The sequence below is a fragment of the Adiantum capillus-veneris genome, chromosome 3 (genome assembly GCF_014529385.1).
Source record: "Adiantum capillus-veneris isolate H3 chromosome 3, ASM1452938v2, whole genome shotgun sequence".
NCBI lineage: Eukaryota > Viridiplantae > Streptophyta > Polypodiopsida > Polypodiales > Pteridaceae > Adiantum > Adiantum capillus-veneris.
In genome coordinates, this window is record NC_140933.1 from 135,191,556 (window position 1) to 135,214,738 (window position 23,183).

Below are 23,183 nucleotides of genomic sequence, written 5' to 3' on the forward strand. Positions count from 1 at the left end.
TTCTTACCAAAACCCAATAGAAGGCAGACGAAGCCGAGAAATGGATCAAGGTGGCCAAGAAAGGAAAAGACAAGGAGATAACGCCCACATCCACACCCAACAACATCATTAACCAGACACTAGAGGAGGAGCAGAGGAGAAGGGTGCGCGCTTTACATGTGAGAATTTGCGGTCTTACAGACAAAGGCAATGTGGACGAAGAAGTAAAAGAACTCACAGCCTTGATGGGGATTTATGAGCCGACACACACAAGGGCATGGAGAGTGGGCAACATAAAGAAAAGTGGAGGCAGTGGAGAAACCTCAAAAGAAAGAGCACTCATCCTCCGTTTTCCCTCCATGGAAGCAAAGAAGTCATTCTTGAAGAAAAGACCAACTCTTAAAGAGACTGGCATCTTTCTTGGGGACGATCTCACCCTCTCGCAGATCGCTCATATGCAGGAAGTAATGCCGGAGATTAGAGCGGCAAGGGGAAAAGGCAAGATCGCTTTTTACCGACACGGAAAAGTGGTAATACTTGAGCGACACTCCACATGACGGTGCGAGACTTATGGGACCACACTCAAAGTAGCTGCCTGGAACTGCAATGGATCTATGCGTCTTGATGTGGGAGCTTTTGAGGATAGCTTTATTGGAAGAGACATAATCTTCTACTCTGAGACACACCAGGCCCCTGGGCAATCCATGCCTCACATCAGTGGATATAGGTGGGAGACAGCCTACAGACAGGAGACATGCTCAGAGCATAGAGGGCGGGGCTCGGGAGGAGTGGCAGCGTTATTTAGAGAGGATCTGCAGCCACTGATACATATAGCCCGCAGGGACGAGTAGGCTAGGTACATGTGGGTGAGACTGAAAGCAGAGACAGGCAGATACCTCTATCTAGCTATTTGTTACTTTCCCCCGAGTACATCAGTGTATGCACCACCCATAGGACAGTCCCCTTTCTCTATTTTGGATGATGACATATGGGAGTTCTCTAGGGACGGTGACATTATCATCCTCGGGGACTTCAATGCTAGGACTGTCCATCACCAGGCAGTGTTTTATGATACTTCAGAGCAGATGCTAAGAGAGCTAGATGTTGCAGAGACAGGCCTTTCCAGACTATCACACGATATGGAATATACTGAGTATGGGCGACACCTGATAGACATGGGCACTGCACATGGATTGGCCATCTTGAACGGCCTACAGAGATTTCTTGCTGCGAGAGGCTTTACATGCTTCCCACACAGACATGGAGCCAGCACGGTGGACTATGTCATGGCACAACCGAATCTCATCTCTAGTATCAAGGATCTCACAGTTGGGCCCAGACCGGTCGGAGTGGCGGTGGATCATGCTCTGGTGTCAATGACCATCTCCTTCCATTTCAGTGCAGCACACAGGCCACGAGTAGCGGTCCCTACTCGCTACACATTCACAGGGGAGACGGACTCTGTATACATGGACGGAATCTACAGACGCCTATGCACCGAGGACCTGGGGGGACCTCTGGAGGAGCTAACTACTATACTGACATAGACATTACATGAGGCAGCAGTTGAAGCATACCCACACACCCAGCCTGAGCAGAGCCGCCGATTTGGGAGCATGCCTCAGAACAGCTGGTACGATGAGTGCCGCCAGACTAGAGCCAGACTTCAGAGGGAGGTGCTGTTGGGGGACGTCACTCACAGACAGTCACAGATGGACTTCCGACCCCTGGTGCGGCAGAAGAAGAGGGCTTTTTTGGCTAGACTCGAGCAGGATCTATATCAGCTATTCTTGAGTCAAGACTCGCTTGAGGCGTGGCGGCTCTTTCATGAGTAGTCCCCCCCCCCCGCTATTTCCTCCACAGAGACCTGGGGTCAGTACGCATCATCTTTGTACATAGTACCTGGATAGCCACCCCTCCCCAACCCCCCCGACCCATGCGCACATACATGTGTCTTTTTCATTGCTGAGATGGTGAAGAAAGCCATTGACAGGATGAAGAGTGGGAGAGCATATGATCATGAGGGCCTAGTAGCTGAGCATTTCATGCATGCCAAAGACCTACTAGCAGAGCTTCTAGCAGTTATGTTTAACCGTGCCATGTGTGAGGGCCTACCGGACACTTGGAGCCTATGTACAATCGTACCTATCTTCAAATAAGGAGACCCCATGGAGCCTGGGAACTATTGCACTATTATGATTGGACACACACTGGCACGGTTGTATGCATCCATTCTTGAGCAACAGCTGAGTAGATGGGCAGAGAGGGAAGGAATACGTGCAACTGGGCAGGCAGGATTCAGGAGAGGCTTCTCTACTCTTGACCATATCCTAACACTCAGGGCCATCATCGAGGAAGGCAGATCTCATGGGAGACGGATCTATTGTAGCTTTGTGGACTTCCGCAAAGCTTTCGACACGGTACCCAGAGCTAGATTGATGCGCAGATTACAGGAAATGGGAGTACCCACAGAGCTCATTTGGGGGATCATGGCATTATACAGATCAGTAGTAGTGCATGTACGCACCCCGGAGGGACTCTCAATACCGGTTCACTCCACTATTGGGGTGAAGCAGGGTTCCCCGCTCTCTCCTACTCTTTTCGGTATGTATGTGGATGAGGTTTCTGACTACATTGACAGGCACGGGGATAAAGGTGCACTGTTGGCAGGGACATGGATTCCACTTTTGTTATATGCGGACGATATTGTGTTGATCTCCGAATCCCCGGAGGGAATGCAACGTCAATTGGATGCTTTGCATACGTTTGCCCACGAAAGTGGTTTGTCTGTCAACCTTGGTAAAACCAAGGTTATGGTGTTTAATACCACCCCACAGTGGATCAGGAGGTCAGCACCCACACTCACATACGGCCAGGAGGCTGTGGAGTACACAGATGCTTACACTTACCTTCTAGTGGTTTTTAGCGGACCTACATTCTCACTCAGAAGAGCAGCTGAAACCAGACTTACTAGAGCCCACGCAGCATTGGGTAGATTGGAGAGGATGTGTTCGTAAGTTCAGTTTCAGGAGCCCCGGACGAATCTCTGGCTCTTTGACACCTTGGTGGCTTCAGCATTGCTCTATGGAACCGAGATATGGGGACCTTCACTGGATCACCACGGGAGGAGGGGTCGCTCAGACGGATGGGGGAACATGGAGAAACCTCTCGTCTCTATGATCTCGCGGCTCATTAGAGCCAAGGCATCAGTACCACGGGCCATTATTCGAACAGAGCTAGCGGCCCCCCCACTTGTGGTGGAGGCGCTCACCAGATCAGTCTCCTTCATAAACCGCACATGGGCACTTCCTCGAGACAGATATGCTCGCATAGCACTTGAAGCCTCTCGACAGTTAGCCATACAAGGAGATACAACATGCTGGTATGGGGAGATGACATCATGGTTTCAGGCACATGGGTTCAGCATAGACCGGCTGCCACCATTCCATTACTCATTGGATGCACCATCTCTCACCCTTACACAGTCAGAGATCACCAAGCTCATATGCCAAGACCTGACCCAGCTAGACACCAGAAGGACATGGATACAACCAACACAGGAATTGGGCACGAAGATGGCTTTTTACAAAGACCACCTTCTCCAGCTTACGGAAGATGGTTTTGTGGCGAGACCCAGATACATGGATACCCACTTGTCTCATGGGATACGATGTGCTATTGGCCAGTTACGCACATCTTCTCACCAGTTGCGGATTGAGACGGGGAGATACAGCGGAGTACCAGCAGAGGACAGGACATGCCCCTTGTGTAACATGGAACCTGAGACAGGCTTGTTAGGATAGCTGAATCACAAGAGATCTAGCACTGGTCGTTGGCGAATCTCATCAATTTCCTCCATGGTTAGTAGTCTGACCGGGCGTCGTGCATGTCTGGCCAGCGTGCTCCGAATTTTCTGTCGTAGGCTTGGTCGATGCTGTGTAGTTCTTCGCAATCGCGGGCGCCTGGATTTCCCCAGTTCAATCGCTCGGTCAATCAGTGTGCCTTTGGTATGAGACGAGGGGGAGCTCTGCTGTGCGAGTGGCTCCTGTAAATGTCCCGTGTCTGCTCTGAAGAAGTCTGTGATCCGTCTTTGAGACTCGCTAGCCTCGCCATTCATCAAGCTATCTCTGTGTTTGCGCAGCTCGAGCAAGAACAAACCCAGACATCTCTGATCTTCGTATCCCATGACTCTTGAGAGTGGTCCAAAACCTTCTCTGAACAAGCAATGGAAGCGGCCTCGTACCATTTTTTGCTTGGTCTTTTGCTTGGTTCACATCGATAAACTTAGGACCCCATAGTATATACCTTTGTTTTGTACTGTTGTTAGGTTATTTTGTTACTTTGACTTTGGATCAGATCCACCACTCTGTAGCTTTCGGGTCTCATAGGTCATTATGGCCTTTTGAAGACGCTAATATAACATTTCATTTCATTTCTCTCTCTCTCTCATTCTCTCTCTCTCTCTCTCTCTCTCTCTCTCTCTCTCTCTCTCTCGCCCCAAGAAATGGATCGAGGTGGCCAAGAAAGGAAAAGGCAAGGAGATAACGTCCACGTCCACATCCACTATCATTAATCAGACACTAGAGGAGGAGCAAAGAAGACGTTGCGTGCATTTTGAGAACCTCGTTTTTGGTAAATTTGTACATATGGACATGACGCCTGATGTCAAAATGGTGTGTGCACTTTCTTTTTGTGGGGCTTTTAACTTGATTTAGCAAGTACATGTACATGCACTGCAAGTCGCTAGTCTAGTGACAGCTATCAGGCTACTGTAAGTGCCCGTGAGTGAGTTTTTTGAAGGGAGACTTGTATATAACTTAAACTCATGTTCCAAAAAAACTTCAGCCAAAGTCCAGAATTTTGCAGGTTTGAGCTCGTTGTGCCTCCTTGATGGTTTCTGTTGCAGTTTTTGCCCCCGCCTTGCCTACTCTATGTGTAGTTGTGTCGGGACAGCTCCTTGTTCGCATCAATTTTGCATGTAGCGGCGTGTAGATTCAAATTTGGTTATATTCAGCTTTCTCGCCAGTCATTTTTCAAGATTTCTCTCAAGCTTTAAAGTGCTCCAATTGGAGTTGTGCTCTCCAGGTTACGACTAGTTCTCTGCAGGGTTATGGCTATGGTAGCCTAGTGGCAAATTGTGTGCAGACAGATTTGGAGGACATGTATGTATGAATTGTGGAATTGATGTTGAAATTGTGGGTTTGTGATGTCCAATGGTGAAAGGGGATTCCCTTGTCTTCATATGCATTGGTCGGCGTGTGCTGTAAATCCATGCTTTGGCAGGGTTTTGCTCCATGTATGTATGAATTGTGGAATTGATGTTGAAATTGTGGGTTTGTGATGTCCAATGGTGAAAGGGGATTCCCTTGTCTTCATATGCATTGGTCGGCGTGTGCTGTAAATCCATGCAGATTTGGAGGGCATGTATGTATGAATTGTGGAATTGATGTTGAAATTGTGGGTTTGTGATGTCCAATGGTGAAAGGGGGTTCCCTTGTCTTCATATGCATTGGTCGGCGTGTGCTGTAAATCCATGCTTTGGCAGGGTTTTGCTCCAATGTGACATAGTCTCTTGGGTGGGCGACGGCCAGTAAATTTCCAAGGGGACTACACTTGCTGGACTTGTGGTGTTTCAAAGGGATTTTCCAAGGCTTTTGGTGTCTTGTAGTTATCTTTCAACGCTCTTGGGTGACATTGCTATAGAGGTGTTTCGGTTTGCTTGTTTCCCAACAACGTGTGTGCGCTTTACATGTGAGAATTTGCGCGCAAGTCTAAAAGACAAAGGCAATGTGGACGAAGAGGTAAAAGAACTCATGGCCTTGATGGGGGTTCATGAGCTGACGCACACAAGAGCTTGGAGAGTGGGCAACATAAAGAAAAATGGAAGCAGTGGGGAAACCTCAAAAGAAAGGGCACTCATCCTCTATTTTCCCTCCATGGAAGCGAAGAAGTACTTCTTGAAGAAAAGGCCAACACTTAAAGAGACGGACATTTTTCTCGGGGATGATCTTACCCTCTCGCAAATCGCTCATATGCAGGAAGTAATGCCGGAGATTAGAGCGGCAAGGGGAAAAGGCAAGATTGTCTTTTACCGAGATGGAAGAGTAGTAATACTGGAGTGACGCTCCATATGACGGTGTGAGACTTATGGGACCACACTCAAGGTGGCGGCTTGGAACTATAATGGATCCATGCGTCTTGATGTGGGTGCTTTTGAGGATAGCTTTACTGGAAGAGACATCATCTTTTACTCTGAGACACACCAAGCCCTTGGGCAATCAATGCCTCACATTAGTGGATACAGATGGGAGACAGCTTACAGACAGGAGATTCGCTCAGAGCACAGAGGACGGGGCTCGGGGGGAGTGGCAGTGTTATTTAGAGAGGATTTGCAGCCATTGATACATATAGCCCGCAGGGATGAGCAGGCTAGGTACATGTGGGTGAGATTGAAAGCAGAGACAGGCAGATATCTCTACATTGCTATTTGCTACTTTCCCCCGAGTACGTCGGTCTATGCATCACCAAAGGACAGTCCCCCTTTTCTATTTTGGATGCTGACATATTGGAGTTCTCTAGAGATGGTGACATTATCATTCTAAGAGACTTCAATGCTAGGACTGTCCATCACCAGACAGTGTTTTATGATACTTCAGAGGAGATGCTGAGACGGGCATGTCCAGACTATCACACGATGTTGTAGAGACGGGCATGTCCAGACTAGATGTTGTAGAGACGGGCATGTCCAGACTATCACACGATGCGGAATATACTGAGCATGGGCGACACCTGATAGACATGGGCACCGCACATGGACTGGCCATCTTGAATGGCCTACAGAGGTTTCCTGCTTTGGGAGGCTTCACATGCTTCCCACACAGACATGGAGCCAGCACAGTGGACTATGTCATGGCACAACCGAGCCTCATCTCTAGTATCCAGGACCTCACGGTTGGACCCAGACCTGTTGGTGTGGCAGTGGATCATGCTCTTGTATCGCTGACCATTTCTTTTCAGTTTAATGTAGCACACAGGCTACGGGTAGTAGCCCCTACTCGCTACACTTTCACGCGGGAGACGGACTCTGTGTACATAGATGGGATCTACAGACGCCTGTGCACAGAGGAGCCAGGGCGACCTCTTGAGGAGCTTACTACTATACTGACACAGACACTACATGATGCAGCAGCAGAGGCATACCCACATACCTAGCCTGAGCAGAGACGTCGTTCGGGGAGCATGCCCCAGAACAGTTGGTATGATGAGGAATGCCGGGACACTAGAGCTAGACTTAAGAGGGAGGTGCTTTTGGGGGACATCACTCATAGGCAGTCACAGATTGAATTTCGACGCCTAGTGCGGCGGAAGAAGAGGGCATTTTTGGCTCGCCTAGAGCAGGATCTATACCAACTATTCTTGAGTCAGGACTCACGTGAGGCGTGGAGGCTCTTTCATGAGCACTCCCCCCCCCCCCTTTTGCCATCACTTCTACAGAGGCTTGGGGCCAGTATGCATCATCTTTGTACATAGTTCCTGAGCAGCCCCCCCTTCCTGACCCCCCCGATCCATGCCCACACACATGTGTTTTTTTCACCGCTGAGGTGGTGAGGAAGGCCATTGACAGGATGAGGACTGGGAGAGCATATGATCATGATGGCTTAGTGGCTGAGCATTTCATGCAGAGACTTATTAGCAGAGCTTCTAGCAGTTATGTTTAACCGTGCCATGTGTGAGGGCTTGCCTGATACCTGGAGCCTATCTACTATTGTATCTATCTTCAAATCGGGAGACCCTATGGAGCGTGGGAACTATCGCACTATCATGATTGGACACACATTGGCACGGTTGTACGCATCTATTCTTGAGCAGCAATTGAGTCCCGACCACTCCTTTGTACTTTGAGTTGCGGATTAATACAAAAAGAAATACTGAAAGGGGTGCCTGTCTTTGGGGCCAATATCTCTAGGCACGGAACGTCACCTCCATAGAGACATGGGGGGAATATGCCACATCTCTCTACACAGCATCAGGGCAACCACCTTTGTCGGACCCACTAGAGACATGCCCAGAGACATGTTCTTTCTTCACTGCCGAGAGGGTAAGGAAAGCCATTGACAGGATGAAGACAAGGAGAGCACATGATCATGATGGCTGGTAGTAGAGCACTTCATCCATGCCAGAGATATGCTTGCAGAGCTCCTTGCTATGATGTTTAATTGAGCCATATATGAAGGCTTTCCTGAGACTTGGAGTATGTCTACGATCGTGCCTATTTTCAAGTCAGGAGATCCCATGATTCTGGGGAATTATCGCACCATCATGGTTGGTCACACATTAGCTAGGTTGTATGCATCCGTTCTTGAGCAGGAGCTGAGTAGATGGGCAGAGCGAGAGGGCATACGAGCACCAGGGCAAGCAGGATTCAGGAGAGGTTTCTCCACTCTTGACCAGATTCTGACACTCAGAGCTATTATTGAGGAGGGTAGACACCATGGCAAGAGGATCTATTGTAGCTTTGTGGATTTTCGCAAAGCTTTTGACACAGAGTCGAGAGCCAGACTTATACGCAAACTACAGGACATGGGTGTGCCTACAGAGCTAATATGGGGTGTTCTGGCTTTATACATGACAATGATGGGGTGGGTACACACTACTGAGGGAATGTCTGACATGGTCCACTCTACTATTGGAGTGAAGGAGGGATGCCCCCTATCTCTGACTCTTTTTGGGATGTATGTGGATGAGTTTTCAGACTATGTAGAGCGTCAGGGAGACAGAGGGTCTCAGCTCGCAGGGACATGGATTCCATTGCTACTATATGCTGATGATATTGTGTTGATTTTTGACTCTCCAGAGGGGATGCACCGTCATTTAGATGCTTTGCATACATTTGCTCGTGATAGTGGATTGTCTGTCATCCTAGGGAAAACCAAGGTTATGGTGTTCAACACCACACCACAGTGGGTCAGGAGGTCAGCACCCACATTTACGTATGGCAAGGAGACTGTGGAGTACACAGATGCATATACTTATCTTGGGTAGTTTTCGGTGGATCGGTGTTTTCATTGAGAAGAGCATCAGAGACTAGATTGATGAGAGCATATGCAGCCTTGGAAGGACTGGAGAGGATGTGTTCGTAGGTTCAGTTTCAGGAACCACGAACAAAGCTCTGGCTTTTTGACACTTGTGACTTTAGCTATGCTCTACGGAGTTTAGGTATGGTGACCCTCAATAGACCATCATGGGAGATCTGGCAACACAGATGGAAGGAGATATATGGAGAGGCCTCTGGTCTCTATGATCGCTCGAATGATTCGGGCTTAAGGCCTCAGTGCCGTATGAGATTATCCAAGCCGAGTGAGCGCCCCCCCCCCCCCCCCCCCCCCCCGTGGTGGAGGCATTGACTAGATCAGTATCCTTTATACACGGTTTATGGGATCTTCCCAGGGACAGATACGCTCAGCTTGCCTTGGAGTCATCTTGACGACTAGTGCTACAAGGCGATGCAGCATGTTGGTATGGACAGATGACAGCTTGGTTTCAGTCACATGGTTTCAACATGGATAGATTGCCTCTGTTTCAATACTCCTTGGATGCACCCTCCCTGTCCCTCATAGGGACAGAGATCACCATACTCATACGCCAGGATCTGATTCAACTAGATAGCAAGAGCACATGGATACAACCATCACAGGAGTTGGGCACGAAGATGGCCTTCTACAGAGAGCATCTTCTCCAACTCATGGAGGACGGTTTTGTGACTAGGCCGGCATACATGGATACACACTTATCACATGGGATACGATGCGCTATTGGGCAGATACGCACATCCTCACATCAGCTCAAGATTGAGACTGGCTGATTTCGAGGGGTACCAGCAGGGGCCAGGATGTCACCTATGTAACTTAGAGCCAGAGATAGAGCTGCACTACACATGTCATTGCCAGGTGTACTATGAGATATGCTACCGCTTTCACTGCTTGTTCAGAGAAGGTTTCGGACCATTTTCTATAGTCATGAGATACGAGGATCAGACATGTCTCGAATTGTTCCTGCTAGAGCTGCGCAGACTGAGGGAGAGCTTGCTGAGGACATCAGGGGAGAGAGAGTCTCAGAGACGAATCATAGATTTCTTTAAACCAGCTAGGGGAGAGCCAGAGGAGTAGTCATCACAGCAGATCTTAGAGCCCACCCACACTAGAGGTACTTTGCTTGACCGAGCCGTTGAGCTAGGCAAATCCAAACGCCCGCGATCACGGAAGGTCTACTCTCACAAGACGGGCACCACGTGCAATAGAAAAGAACAGACTGAGCAGACTTTTAGCACTTGAATAACAACAGAATTGAAAGAGAGAGACGGCACGCGACGGAGTGGCGGAATTCCACTCCAAAGAGTATTGGCCCCAAACCTTGGCGCCCCTTTCGGTATTTCTTTATATTGCATCAACACAGTACAAGCCGGTACTCCAAACTCTGCACCTTCTCTAGGAAGCATGCCAGAGAATGAGCCCTAACCTCATATTTAAAGGCCCTTGGCCTGAAAAACATTGACAATGAAAAGCCTTCAAAACTCAAAAGCTTCTGGTCCAAAAAGCAAAGCCAAAAGCTGCCGGGGTAATTTATGGAAATTCGTACAGCCTGCCACGTCATGATGCCAGCGCAATTTTCGGAAATCTGCCACCTCATTCGCAGCTACGCAATTTTCAAAAATCTGTTGTTGCTTCTGCTTCTGCTAGGGTTTAGGCTCCTCGACTGGTAGCTCCGTGATTCAGTAGGTCGACACGTCGGCAGTTTGTTACATTTCCCCTTCTTGAAAGAGAGTAATCGTCTGCGATTACAGCATATCTGCGAAACAACTCAAGTTAGCTCAAAAAAAATTTCGAGGGTCATTCCAGGGGACATTCAATTTGCTCTTTTTGTTAAGGAGTTAGCTTCCCCTTTTCGGCTCTTTTGATGAAGGAGTTAGCTTCTCCTTTCAGCTCTTTTGATCAAGGAGTTAGCTTCTCCTTTTGTCCAGATCGGAACCCTTGATATTCCGGCGTAGTAAAATTAGCCATCACACCCAGACCGTACTGATCTTCCATGGGTGTCTTGATGCACTAAAATTACATACCCAGGCAATTTGATCCAATTAGGAATATTTAGTAGATGTCACATCACAACGCAACACAAATGCTTACATATGCATGTTACAAGACACAACAAACAGCGCCACTGAGCACTCCCCTGAGACAAATGGTCTGCGGTATGAAGCTACTCAACGACTACCTCGTCACTCCCCTGCAAATAACCTCGGGCCATGAGCTCAGAGGACCGTACAACCAATCGCTCCCCAGACCGTGGTCTGCCTCGCTTGGAGGTTCAAGCATACAACCAAACGCACTCCAGGCATTGGTCTGCGTCGTTCGGATGTTTTCTAGCATACAACAGAATGCTCCCCAGGCATCAGCCTGCGTCGTTCCGAGGTTCAAACAATACTCAAATAGTATTTCTCACTTCTCTACCCGGGAGTAAAAGTCACCAATCAATGAAACCAGTATTAAAACCAGAGTCAAACATTTCAATTCGGCACCAGAACAGGTTCAAACCAGACACCATCCATCTTAAACAAATTTCAAATAGGATCACCAAACAAGTTCTCAAACAGATTTCAAACTTAAAAAGCAATCTCGACATCTATCGAGCTCGAAAAGTCGATTGATTTTCCATCCTGAAACCTGCACCAAAAATTAGGGTTAGATTCCTTCCATGAGGTTGTAGCCGAGCATAGCACGATCTATCAACTCTTGGACAGAGTGTTTTCTTTGGCGGCGATGGTAGTCCCAAGATAGCAATCGCGCTGGATCTCCAAGGTCATCTGCTTGTCTACTGAGAGATGTTGAGAAATTTCAAGTTATAATTTGCTAGGGTTTCCATGGCAAGCATTTCAGGATAACCCACTCTGCTAGAAGTTGCACTCCGAAGGAAGATCAGAGAGTACTGGCCCCAAATTTTGGCGCCCCTTTCGGTATTTCTTTATATTGCATCAACACAGTACAAGCCGGTACTCCAAACTATGCACCTTCTCTAGGAAGCATGCCAGAGAATGAGCCCTAACCTCATATTTAAAGGCCCTTGGCTTGAAAAACACTTACAATGAAAAGCCTTCAAAACTCAAAAGCTTCTGGTCCAAAAAGCAAAGCCAAAAGCTGCCAGCGTGATTTACGGTAATCAGTACAGCTTGCAACGTCATCAGCCAGCGCAAAATGCGGAAATCCGTACAGCCTGCCACGTCATCATGCTAGTGCAATTTTTGGAAATTTGCCACGTCATTAGGAGCTATGCAATTTTCAGAAATCTGTTGCTGCTTCTGCTTCTTCTAGGGTTTAGCCCCCCCGGTCGGTAGCTCCGTTCTTCAGTAGGTCGACACGTCAGCAGTTTGTTACATCTCCCACCATCAACGAAGGCTGCAACAGAAGATACAGATCACTCTAGCTCGACATGCAAGACGCCCAACCAGAGTACTAACCATGGAGGAGGTTGATGAGATTCAACAGCGACCAATGAGAGATTTCATTTGAACCCACCAACCCTCCCCCCCCCCCCTCCCCCTATATCTCGTCTCAACTCCGAATCAGTTTCTGATTCATTTCCTTAGTATTTTACTGTTAATTCTTTGTAATTTTCGTACTCAGACTTGATATCAGATTCACCAATTGTAACTTTTTAGTCTCATAGGTCATTTTGGCCTTTCGAAGACGTTAATATAACATTTCATTTCATCTCTCTCTCTCTCTCTCTCTCTCTCTCTCTCTCTCTCTCTCTCTCTCTCTCTCTCTCTCTCTCTCTCTCTCTCTCTCTCTCTCTCTCTCTCTCTCTCTCTCGTCACGTTGCCTCCCTCCTCCCCCCCCCCCCCCCCCCCCCACCCCCGTCCCCCCTCCTCGCGTTGCCCTGTAGTCCTGCCCCCACATTCACGTACAGACAGGAGACAATGGAGTATATAGATGCTTACACTTACCTTGGAGTGGTTTTTAGCGGACCAACATTTTCATTAAGGAGGGAAGCAGAGACCAGATTGACTAGAGCCCATGCAGCATTGGGTAGACTGGAGAGGATGTGTTCGCAGGTTCAATTTCAGGAGCCTCGGACGAAGCTCTGGCTCTTTGACACTTTGGTGGCTTCTGCATCGCTCTATGGAGCTGAGCTATGGGGACCTTCATTGGATCATCACGGGAGGTCGGGTCGCACTGATGGATGGGGGACCATGGAGAAACCTCTGGTCTCTATGATCTCGCGGCCTATTAGAGCCAAGGCTTCAGTACCACGCGCCATTATCTGAGCAGAGCTAGCGGCCCCCCACTAGTGGTTGAGGCGCTCACCAGACCAGTCTCCTTTATACACTGCATGTGGGAACTTCCTAGAGACGGATATGCCCGCCTTGTACTTGAGTCCTCTCGACAGTTAGCCATGCAGGGAGTTACCGCATGTTGGTATAGGGAGATGGCATCATGGTTTCAGCATAGACAAACTGCCACCCTTCCAGTACTCACTCCAGCACCATCTCTCACTCTTACGTAGTCTGAGATCGCCGGGCTCATCCGCCAGGACCTGACTCAGCTAGACACCAGGAGGACATGGATACAGCCAGCACATGAGCTAGGCACGAAGATGGCTTTCTATAGAGAGTGCCTCCTCCAGCTATGGAGGACGGTTTTGTGAAGAGACCTAGCAGAGACTAGATTGACCAGAGCCCATTCGGCATTGGGTAGATTGGAGAGGATGTGTTCACAGGTTCAGTTTCAGGAGCCTCGGACGAAGCTCTAGCTCTTTTACTCTTTGGTGGCTTCTGCATTGCTCTCTCGAGTTGAGATTTGAGGGCCTTCATTGGATCATCACGGGAGGACAGGTCGCACTGATGGGTGGGGGGACATGGAGAAGCCCCCGGTCTCTATGATCTCGTGGCTCATTAGAGCCAAGGCTTGAGTACCACGTGCCATTTTAAGTAGAGCTGGCTGCCCCCCCACTAGTGGTTGAGGCGCTCACCAGATCTGTCTCCTTCATACACCGCATGTGGGAACTTCCCAGAGACAAATACGCCCGCCTTGCACTTCTGAGTCCTCTCGACAGTTAGCCATGCAGGGAGATACAACATGTTGGTATGGGGAGACGACATCATGGTTCCAAGCGCATGGGTTCAGTATAGACAGATTGCCCCCCTTCTAGTACTCATTGGATGCACCCTCCCTGACTCTTACACAATCCGAGATCACTTGGCTCATCCGCCAGGACTTGACTCAGCTAGACACCAGGAGGACATGGATACAGCCAGCACAGACGTTGGGCACGAAGATGGCTTTCTACAGAGAGCATCTTCTCCAGCTTACGACGGACGGTTTTGTGATGAGGCCCAGCTACATGGACACCCACTTGTCTCATGCGATACGGTGTGCTATTGGCCAAATACGCACATCTTTACACCAGCTGCGGATCGAGACTGGGAGATACAACGGAGTACCAGCAGAGGCCAGGACATGCCCCCTGTGTGACATGGAGCCTGAGACAGAGTTATACTACACATGCCACTGCCCCGTCTACTACGAGATACGAGGCCACTTCCACTACTTGTTCAGAGAGGGCTTTGGACCACTCTCCACAATTACGAGGTACGAGGATCAGAGATGCCTAGGTTTGTTTTTGCTCGTGCTGCGCAAACACAGAGAGAGCCTGATGAGAGGAGAGGCCAGCCAGTCTCAGAGACACCTCACAGACTTCTTTAGAGCAGATACTGGACACCCAACGGAGCTACTACCAGAGGAGATCTTGTCGCCTCACACCAGAGGCACACTGATCGATCGTGCGACTGAGTTGGGGAGATCCAGACGCCCACGACAGCGGAGGACAACACAGCACCGACGGAGGCTACATCCGAGGATTTGGATCACTTTGGTCCGACATGCACGACGCTCGGTCAGACTGCTGACCATGGAGGAGATTGATGAGATCTGCCAGCGACCAATGCTAGATCTCTTGTAACTTGTGATTTAGCTATCCGGGCTAGCTACTTAGTTCACGCCTACCAGCTTAGGATTTCATAGTATTTCATTTTGTCATATCATTTTGTTACTCTGACTTTATATCAGATTCACCACATTGTAATGCTATGGTCTCATAGGTCCTTTTGGCCTTTTGAAGATGTTAATATAACATTTCATTTCATTTCTCTCTCTCAGAGAGACAGATCACAAATTTCTTTAGAGTAGACACTGGAATCCTAGAGGAGCTACTACCACAACAAAGCCCGCACTCGCCTCGCGCCTGAGGCACGCCAATTGATCGAGCCAACATGCACGTCGTGTCACGAGGACGTGGCAATTGTTAACTATGTCACGAGGATGTGGCAACTGCTAACCTTAGTTGTTGGTTTCTTTCCAATGATTTTTGTTTTATTTTTGAGACCCTCTTTTTGAAGTTGCAAATGGTCGGACATTGTATAGCCAATGTGAACGGTAGTTTCACCCGCAGACGGGAAGTTGATCGGCACTGGAATTCGTATAGTAAGAGGATGTCTAGGCTCAATTCAAGATCATGTAGGTCCCCCGGTCGCACTTAGCAAGGTGGTGGATACTAGGAAGTGAACTCAATAAAGGCATAAAGCCAAGGTGGGGTCACCAAAGGAAAGTACCCGACAGTTGGGCCACATTGCATTTTTGGATGCGGTCTCAATGGAGATAGATGGTCAGAAGACCAGTGGGAGCCCAACGGAAGCATCTCCTAAAAATTAGGGACTGGCTATTTTGGACCATGAAATCTGTTGGGTCATTACCTCCAAAAGGACAAGGGGAACATTTTAGAACTCTAATGCAAAGTCAACTGGGCAATAGTTAGGAGATTTTTAAGCAGCAAGCACGAAACGGGAAATGGCATGTAAATGTGCCAAGTGGCACTCTTTGGTGGACTTTCCTCATGCAAGAAGAAGTGGCGCTGAATTTCTAGTTGGGAGGCTCATTTGCAAGCTCTTGCCACAGGTTAAGAGCTATTATGTGCAAGCTTTCCCTCTCATGTACAGTGTAGTGCAAGAAGTGACGTCCTGCACTCTCTACACTGCTGTCTCTCTCCCCTACGTGTAGTAATGTGATGCCCCACAAGAGGGCTCTTTATTTGACTCATGTACAGTTGTGTGGTTACATGCGTTTTTGCTGAGGCAAGAGCCTCTTTGAGCAGGAACAGGAGGAGCTAAATACGGTGAGGGTGATAACCTCACCATACAGGTGCGATTTCAGCGCTGGTTATGTGCTGTATTTGATTGTTTTTCAGCCATATGGATGCCAGAACCCTTGAGAATAGTGCCCCACTGCTAGAGGCCAGTTCAAGGACTGTTTAGGGCTGAAAATAGGGAAAAAACCAGTAAATACAACGAGCTGAATTTACTGTTTTTGGGCAGAAATCAGAGGGTTTATGCCAGTGGAAGTGAGTTCTAGTAGGAGAATTGGGTTCGAGCAAGTTTTGGGGTTGTTATGTTACCGAAATTTTGCCAAAACAGGTAGTATCTAGCTGGAAACAAGTAAAGAATTCCGGGGACTCTTCTTTGTAATCTACCCTCTTAAAGTATAAAGAAATACCAAAAGGGGCGCCAATTTTGGGGCCTACAGGTTGTCAGTGTCTGCTCGGAGCATTCTAGCTTCCGATCCGTGTGTGTGCATAAGTGTTAATTCCCGTCGCAAGTTACCTTTCTAAAGTGCTCTGTGTGTGTGTCTAAAGTAAAGAATTTCGGGTGAAAGCCAAAGCCTACTGCCCCACTGGCCGGTTTCAAGTTTCCGTTGCCAGGACATCAATCACTTTTTCCTCAAAGAGAGAGCCTCGATTGTTTTGGGTAAAGACACAAAGTACAGGAACCCAGGATTACACTATGGCTGACAAAGGGAAGGGCATTATCGAAGAGGGTTCCTCTTCGAAGGACAGACAGGAAATTCCTATGGTGTTCGAGATTCGCGGCTACGTCAGTCTGTACCTCCTGTTGATGTGAATGTCCCTCCGGTGCAGGGCTTTATGACTAGGCAACTCGAGGATGATGCGTTCAGGACTCAGTTAGTTGCCGCGGTGAATGTGTTTTTGCAACTGGTGCAGAACCTAAGGTTTATGGAGTTCTTGCAAGCGCCACCAGTGCTACAACAAAATAGGCAACCTACACTGCGAACAGAGCTTGTTGAGGCTCAAGCCCAAGTACTTCATGTGTCTCAGTAGGATAGGGAACACTCGCATGTTGTGGAGTCAGGGGCTCCAAGGACCAAAACAGGTTCCTCCCGTCCTTGAACAGGTGGTTAGAACGCCTATTCCACAGGTTATGCTAGTTCAGCCCGCCACCTTTCAGAGCCTGCATACTGTCTTAAATGGACAGGGAACTGGTTACCAGGCAATGCATCCAGTTTTTCCACCACCCACGATACATCCTGGGTATTTCGGGGGTGGATCTGTGTTCTAGAGTATGGCTGGTTATGCACTTGGAAGCCAGCTGTACATGCCAGGAACAATGTTTGGGGGTATGCAAGGCGTGATGCCAAACCCCATGTATGGTAGCATCGGCATGCAGCAAGGTTTTTAGAGCAACCATGGCCAGTTCGGGGTGCCGCAGCCAGATAGGGCACCTTTGATGCAAAATGTTAATGGCAAAGATGTGCCGATGATGCCTACTACAGTGCCCATGTTGCAGACTATTCCTTATGACAATTTGGGGGCACTGGAAATGCCGAAAGCTTACAAAGAAGGTGGTGCAGCTGTAAAGTTTAGCACCTTTAGTGTCTTCGAGGATAAAGCAAAGGCTCTCACTTTCCTCCAGCAGTTTGATAGAGCTTATGCAAGAGGGAATTTTACAGAGGCCTCTAAGGTCAGGAAAGCTGCCACTTTCTTGAAAGACAATGCGCTTACATGGTAGACGACATTGTTAATGCAAGGACAGGCACCCGCCACTTGGGTCTACTTCAAGCAAATGTTTGCATCTGCTTGGCTGTCAAATGAATTTGAAGCCGACGTCATGATAGATTGACACCAGCTTAATTTGGCTACATGCAAGAGCTTGCTGGAGTACAATCGAAGGTTTTGTAAAGCGTTACTCTCAGTGGCCTCCTACATATTTGTGCCATTGACAGAGCAGATAGAGAAGTACTCTTGTGAGCTGCCTAAAGGGCTTCGGGACTACTGTACCAAGAACAAAGTGGCTACCCTCACCCAGCTCATGGAAGATGCTAACACTGGTCTTGCCTCGTTGAAAGGAGAGGAAAGTGGGTTTATGAGCAATGAGAAAGTAGGGCAGTAAAAGAAAAATTCAGCGAAGAAGCCCTTTGTGAAAACGGCTCCTGAAGTGTCACAGGGGTCAAAAAAGGCCACCAAAGATAAGGATTCAGCTGGGACTTCTAGAGCACAGACAAAAAAAAAAAGGAAGCCTTTTGTGCGCAAGTCGCTTGAGGAAAAGAAGGTCCTAATGGCTGAAAATAAATGCTTTATATGTGAGCAGCCTGGTCACTTTGCTACCAATTGTCCACAAAGGAAAAGACTAGCTGACTCAGATGATAAAGAGGACCAGATGGGCAAGAATTCTAAACCCACGGTACGTTTGGTGCCAGATATGGTTGGTGGTAGGCCCAGTACAGATGCCAGCGAATTATGCAGAGCATGGGTTAAAGTTAGAGATCAGACGGCACTCATCTTCTTTGATCCAGGTGCCAAAGCAAGCTTTATCTCACCGGAGTTGGCTATGAAGCTGGGCATTAGAGCTGAAGAGATGGGGTACACAGCAGAGGCAAGGGTTGCATGTCCTGGCCACTCAGAGTGTGTTACTTCCATTATTGGAAAGCTGCATCTGCATATTCAGTCATATGTAGACACAAAAGAATATTATATCATGCCATTGGAAGGGTGCGATGCGCTACTTGGAATTCCGTGGATGTTCAGAGTACATGGCGTGCTGGGTGTCTTACGCAAGACGATCACCCTTCAGCATATGTTCCACTTCCAGATTATGGATGTGGAAGGCAAGAAGAATGTTGTGGCTGATGCGTTATCAAGGAAGCCACAAATTTCTGGTGTGTCAATTCCTTATCATCATGAGTTGGATGACATGAAGGAACAGTATGCTACTGATGAAGATTTTGCAAGGATCTTTGAATAGTTGCAAGAGGGGCAACATCATGAGCACTACCTCCTCAGAGATGGTTTTATGATGATGCTTGGCAGACTTTGTGTCACTAGGCCATTGCGACATAAGGTCATGGAAGATGTCCCGCCGTATGCAGGGCATCGTGGTATTGATGCGACAGTTAAAGCGGTAGAGACATTCTTCTATTGGCCTATCTTGAGGAGAGATGTGGATGCCTTTGTGCGAGCATGCATAATTTGCCAAAAGGTCAAGTTTGGTAGCTCCACTGGGTGTCCAGTGTCTGCTCTAAAGACATCTGTGATTTGAGAGAGAGAGAGAGAGAGAGAGAGAGAGAGAGAGAGAGAGAGAGAGGGATGGCCGAAGGCCGCCGGCCACACTAGTATGTATTATGATTACTTCAGTGCTCATTTTAGACAGTAGTCAGTAAGGTATCTTTTTTGTGATGTCATTGAGAGGTGGTTGCTTGCTTACTCTTTTTATATACGTTGCTCCAAAATTTAAGTGGTGGCTTTGTTGCATCAAGAAACAATATTCAAAATGCCATCTCACTTTGTGGTGCGCTGTCTAAAATCATGTCCTTTAGTTTGCATGAGTATGATTCTTTGAAATATATTATCCCTTTAAGCCATAGGTGATCCTGAGTTGTCATTCTTTCACATTGCAATCCTAAAATGGTATTTCAGAGACATCCATTTTCTCCTATGGATGTGCTTATGTGTATGCTTTATTGCAGATTGCAGGTTTTGCCATTGCTATCCTATTGTTTACACTGATGCAACAAGCACGGGCCTGGGAACTTGATTGTCCAGTGCCTTCAGTGCTGGCAAGCATGGAGTACAACCTTAAAGTTCCCTTCCCATTTGTGTGGTTGAGCATGATCCCCTTGATTGTATATACTTTTGTGGAGCTTGTGAGTTTGGAAACAACTTCTTCATTTGCAAGCTTTCTGCTGGTGTCTGTGGCCTGCTATGGCTTTGCCACTGGAGCTGTGGCACTTCTAGCAATGGTCACACAAATTATCCTGTATGCTGCTGCATCAATGCAGATTTTTGTAAAACTCAGGTAAGCTTCTTGTAACTGCCTCCTAGGGTCAATGGTTATGTTGCTAGCTGGTGGATAATGTTGTTCAAGCTTTTACAGTGCTTGGAACTCGCTGATCACAGGTGTAAGATTTGGATACAAAGGGCAAATGCTAAAATTCCTGTTTGGTTCTGGAATCAGATGAATGCTTTGTCCTCTACATGGGTAATTTACTGATTTGCATTTATAGCTTTACTGCTTATTTGAACATGTAAGCATACATGCATATGCACACTCATAAAGACAGAAATATGTGCATGCGCAGGCATGCATGTGTACACACGCACATGCACATGCACAAACACATATGCACTTTCTTTCCCCCCTGAATATGGCCTTATGTGTTTGTTACTTTAAAATCTCTCTCTCTCTCTCTCTCTCTCTCTGTGGCGTGGCTGCCCTGACCTGCTGCACGCTGCCTGCCTTGACCTGCTGCGTGCCTAGCTGCTGGCCCTGCTGACGCACTGCCTGCCCTGCTGCGCACTGCTGGTGCAACCCCGCCCCGCCCTCGTGCTGTCCATGCAACCCCGCCTCCCCCTCGCGCTGCCTCTGCAACCCCGCCTCGCCCTCATGCTGCCTCTACAGTGCCCCCCCCCCCCCCCCCCCCCCCCCCCCCCCCCCCTAGTCCCCCCCCCCTAGCGCTTTCTCTCTCTGTTGCCTCCTGCCCACACCCTCCCCCCCCCGCAAGTACAGCAGAAATTGGTGAATGGCAAAATTTGCAGAAATTGCATAAAGCGGGCTTTTGGTGTAATTTGCAGAAATTGCAGGAAATGTACGCCATGTATGCTTAATGTGGGAGAACATGTATGCATAATACAGAAGCACTTGTGCGTGTAGGTCTCCTTCTGCCGCAAAATTTCCTCTCGTTTTTGGCAACGACCAAACATGAGGAAGCAGAATGATAAGCCCGACCCCTTAGAAGATGCTATTCAAAAGTGCAAAGAGGAAATGGCCAAAACCATTAACAAGATCAACCGCCACCTATTAGGGACAATAAAAATGCTTGGAGATCGCGTTTTGGCCCAAGAAAGCAAGATCACTGCAATGGGAGATCGTGTGACGGCACAAGACGAAGAGATTGCGTCACTCAAGAAGGAGCTCGCTGAGGTACGATCATGAAACACGCTTGAAGAGGAAAAATTTCAACCCTCTGTAATAGAAGAACTCAACACAATCAAAGAGCAAGTGCGAGCAACATAAAGAAATGGCGAATTCTTAGGTGGACGTTATTAAACAGAAAGCAGATGAGGCTGAGAAATAGATTGAGGTTGCCAACATCCACACCCACCATTATCAACCTGACACTAGAGGAGGAGCAAAGAAGACGTGTACGCTATCTACATGTGAGAATTTGCAGCCTTAAAGACAAAGATAATGTAGACGAAGAGGTAAAAGAACTCATGGCTTTGATTGGGTTTCATGAGCCGATGCATTCAAGACCTTGGTGAGTGGGCAACAAGAAAAATGGGAGCAAGGGGGAAACCTCGAAAGAAATGGCACTTATCCTTCGTTTTCCCTCCTTGGAAGCGAAGGACTTTTTGAAGAAGAGACCAACTCTTAAGAAGATGGGTATCTTTCTCGGGGATTACCTTACCATCTCACAGGTCGCCCATATGCAGGAGGTAATGCCAGAGATTAGAGCGGCAAGAGAAAAAGGTAAGATTGCTTTTTACCGAGATGAAAGAGTGGTGATATTGGAGCCACGCTCCACATGACGATGTGAGGCCTATGGGACAACACTTAAAGTTGCTACCTAGAATTGTAATGGATCTATGCGTCTTGTTGTGGGTGCTTTTTAGGAGAGTTTTACTAGGAGAGACATTATCTTCTACTCTGAGACACATCAGGCCCTTGGGCAGTCTATGCCTCACATTAGTGGATACAAATGAGAGACAGCCTGTAGACAGGAGATACGATTAGAGCACAGAGGGCGTGGCTCAGGAGGAGTGGCAGTGTTATTGGGGGAGTAGCTGTAACCATTGATACATATAGCCCGCAGGAATGAGCAAGCTAGGTACATGTGGGTGAGATTGAGAGCAGAGACTGGCAGATTGCTATTTGCTACTATCCCCCGAGTACGTCAATATATGCACCACCCAAAGGACAGTCCCTCTTCTTTTGGATGATGACATATGGGAATTCTCTAGAGATGGTGACATTATCATTCTAGGGGATGACATTATCATTCTAGGGGACTTCAATGGTAGGACTGCCCATCATCAGACAATATTTTATGATACTTCAGAGGAGATGTTGAGAGAGCTGGATGTTGCAGAGACAGGCCTATCCAGACTATCATAGAATGGGGAGCATACTGAGTATGGACAGCACTTGATAGACATGGGGATTGCACATGGATTGGCCATCTTGAATGGCCTACAGAAATTTCCCGTTGCGGGAGGTTTCACATGCTTTCCACACAGACATGGAGCTAGCACAGTGGATTATGTCATCACAACCAAGCCTCATCTCTAGTATCCAGGATCTCATAGTTGGGCCCAGACCTGTTGGGGTGATTACGTGATGCACCAGCAGAGACATACCCACACACCCAGCCTGAGCAGAGACGTCGTTCTGGGAGCATGCCTCAGAACAATTGGTATGATGAGGAATGCCGCCAGACTAGAGCTAGACTTCAGAGGGAGGGGCTTTTGGGGGATGTCACTCACAGAGAGTCACAGACTGACTTCCGACACCTAGTACGGCAGAAGAAGAGGGCATTTTTGGCTCGACTAGAGCATGATCTATACCAGCTATTCTTGAGTCAGGACTCACGTGAGGCATGGTGGCTCTTTCATGACAACCCCCCCCCCCGCCCTCCTTGCCATTACCTCTAAAGAGACTTGGGGTCAGTACGCATCATCTTTGTACACAGTTTCTGGACAGCCGCCCCTTCTCGATCCATGCCCATGCACATGTGCTTTTTCACGGCTCAGATGGTGAAGAAGGCCATTGACAGGATGAGGACTGGGAGAGCATATGATCATGATGGCTT

The 23,183-nt window shown here is 48.1% G+C and overlaps 1 protein-coding gene across 4 annotated transcripts in view; it reads left to right on the plus strand.

Annotated features, from left to right (window-relative positions):
* Positions 1-23,183, plus strand: part of LOC147461761 (phosphatidylinositol deacylase) — a 79,630-nt gene that overhangs the window by 50,398 nt on the left and 6,049 nt on the right. For all 4 annotated transcript variants that reach the window (XM_086509217.1, XM_086509220.1, XM_086509218.1 and 1 more), the window contains exons 14-15: positions 19,842-20,170; positions 20,272-20,353. In XM_086509217.1, coding sequence (XP_086365343.1) covers positions 19,842-20,170; positions 20,272-20,353 — 411 coding nt within the window. The remainder of the gene's footprint in view (positions 1-19,841; positions 20,171-20,271; positions 20,354-23,183) is intronic.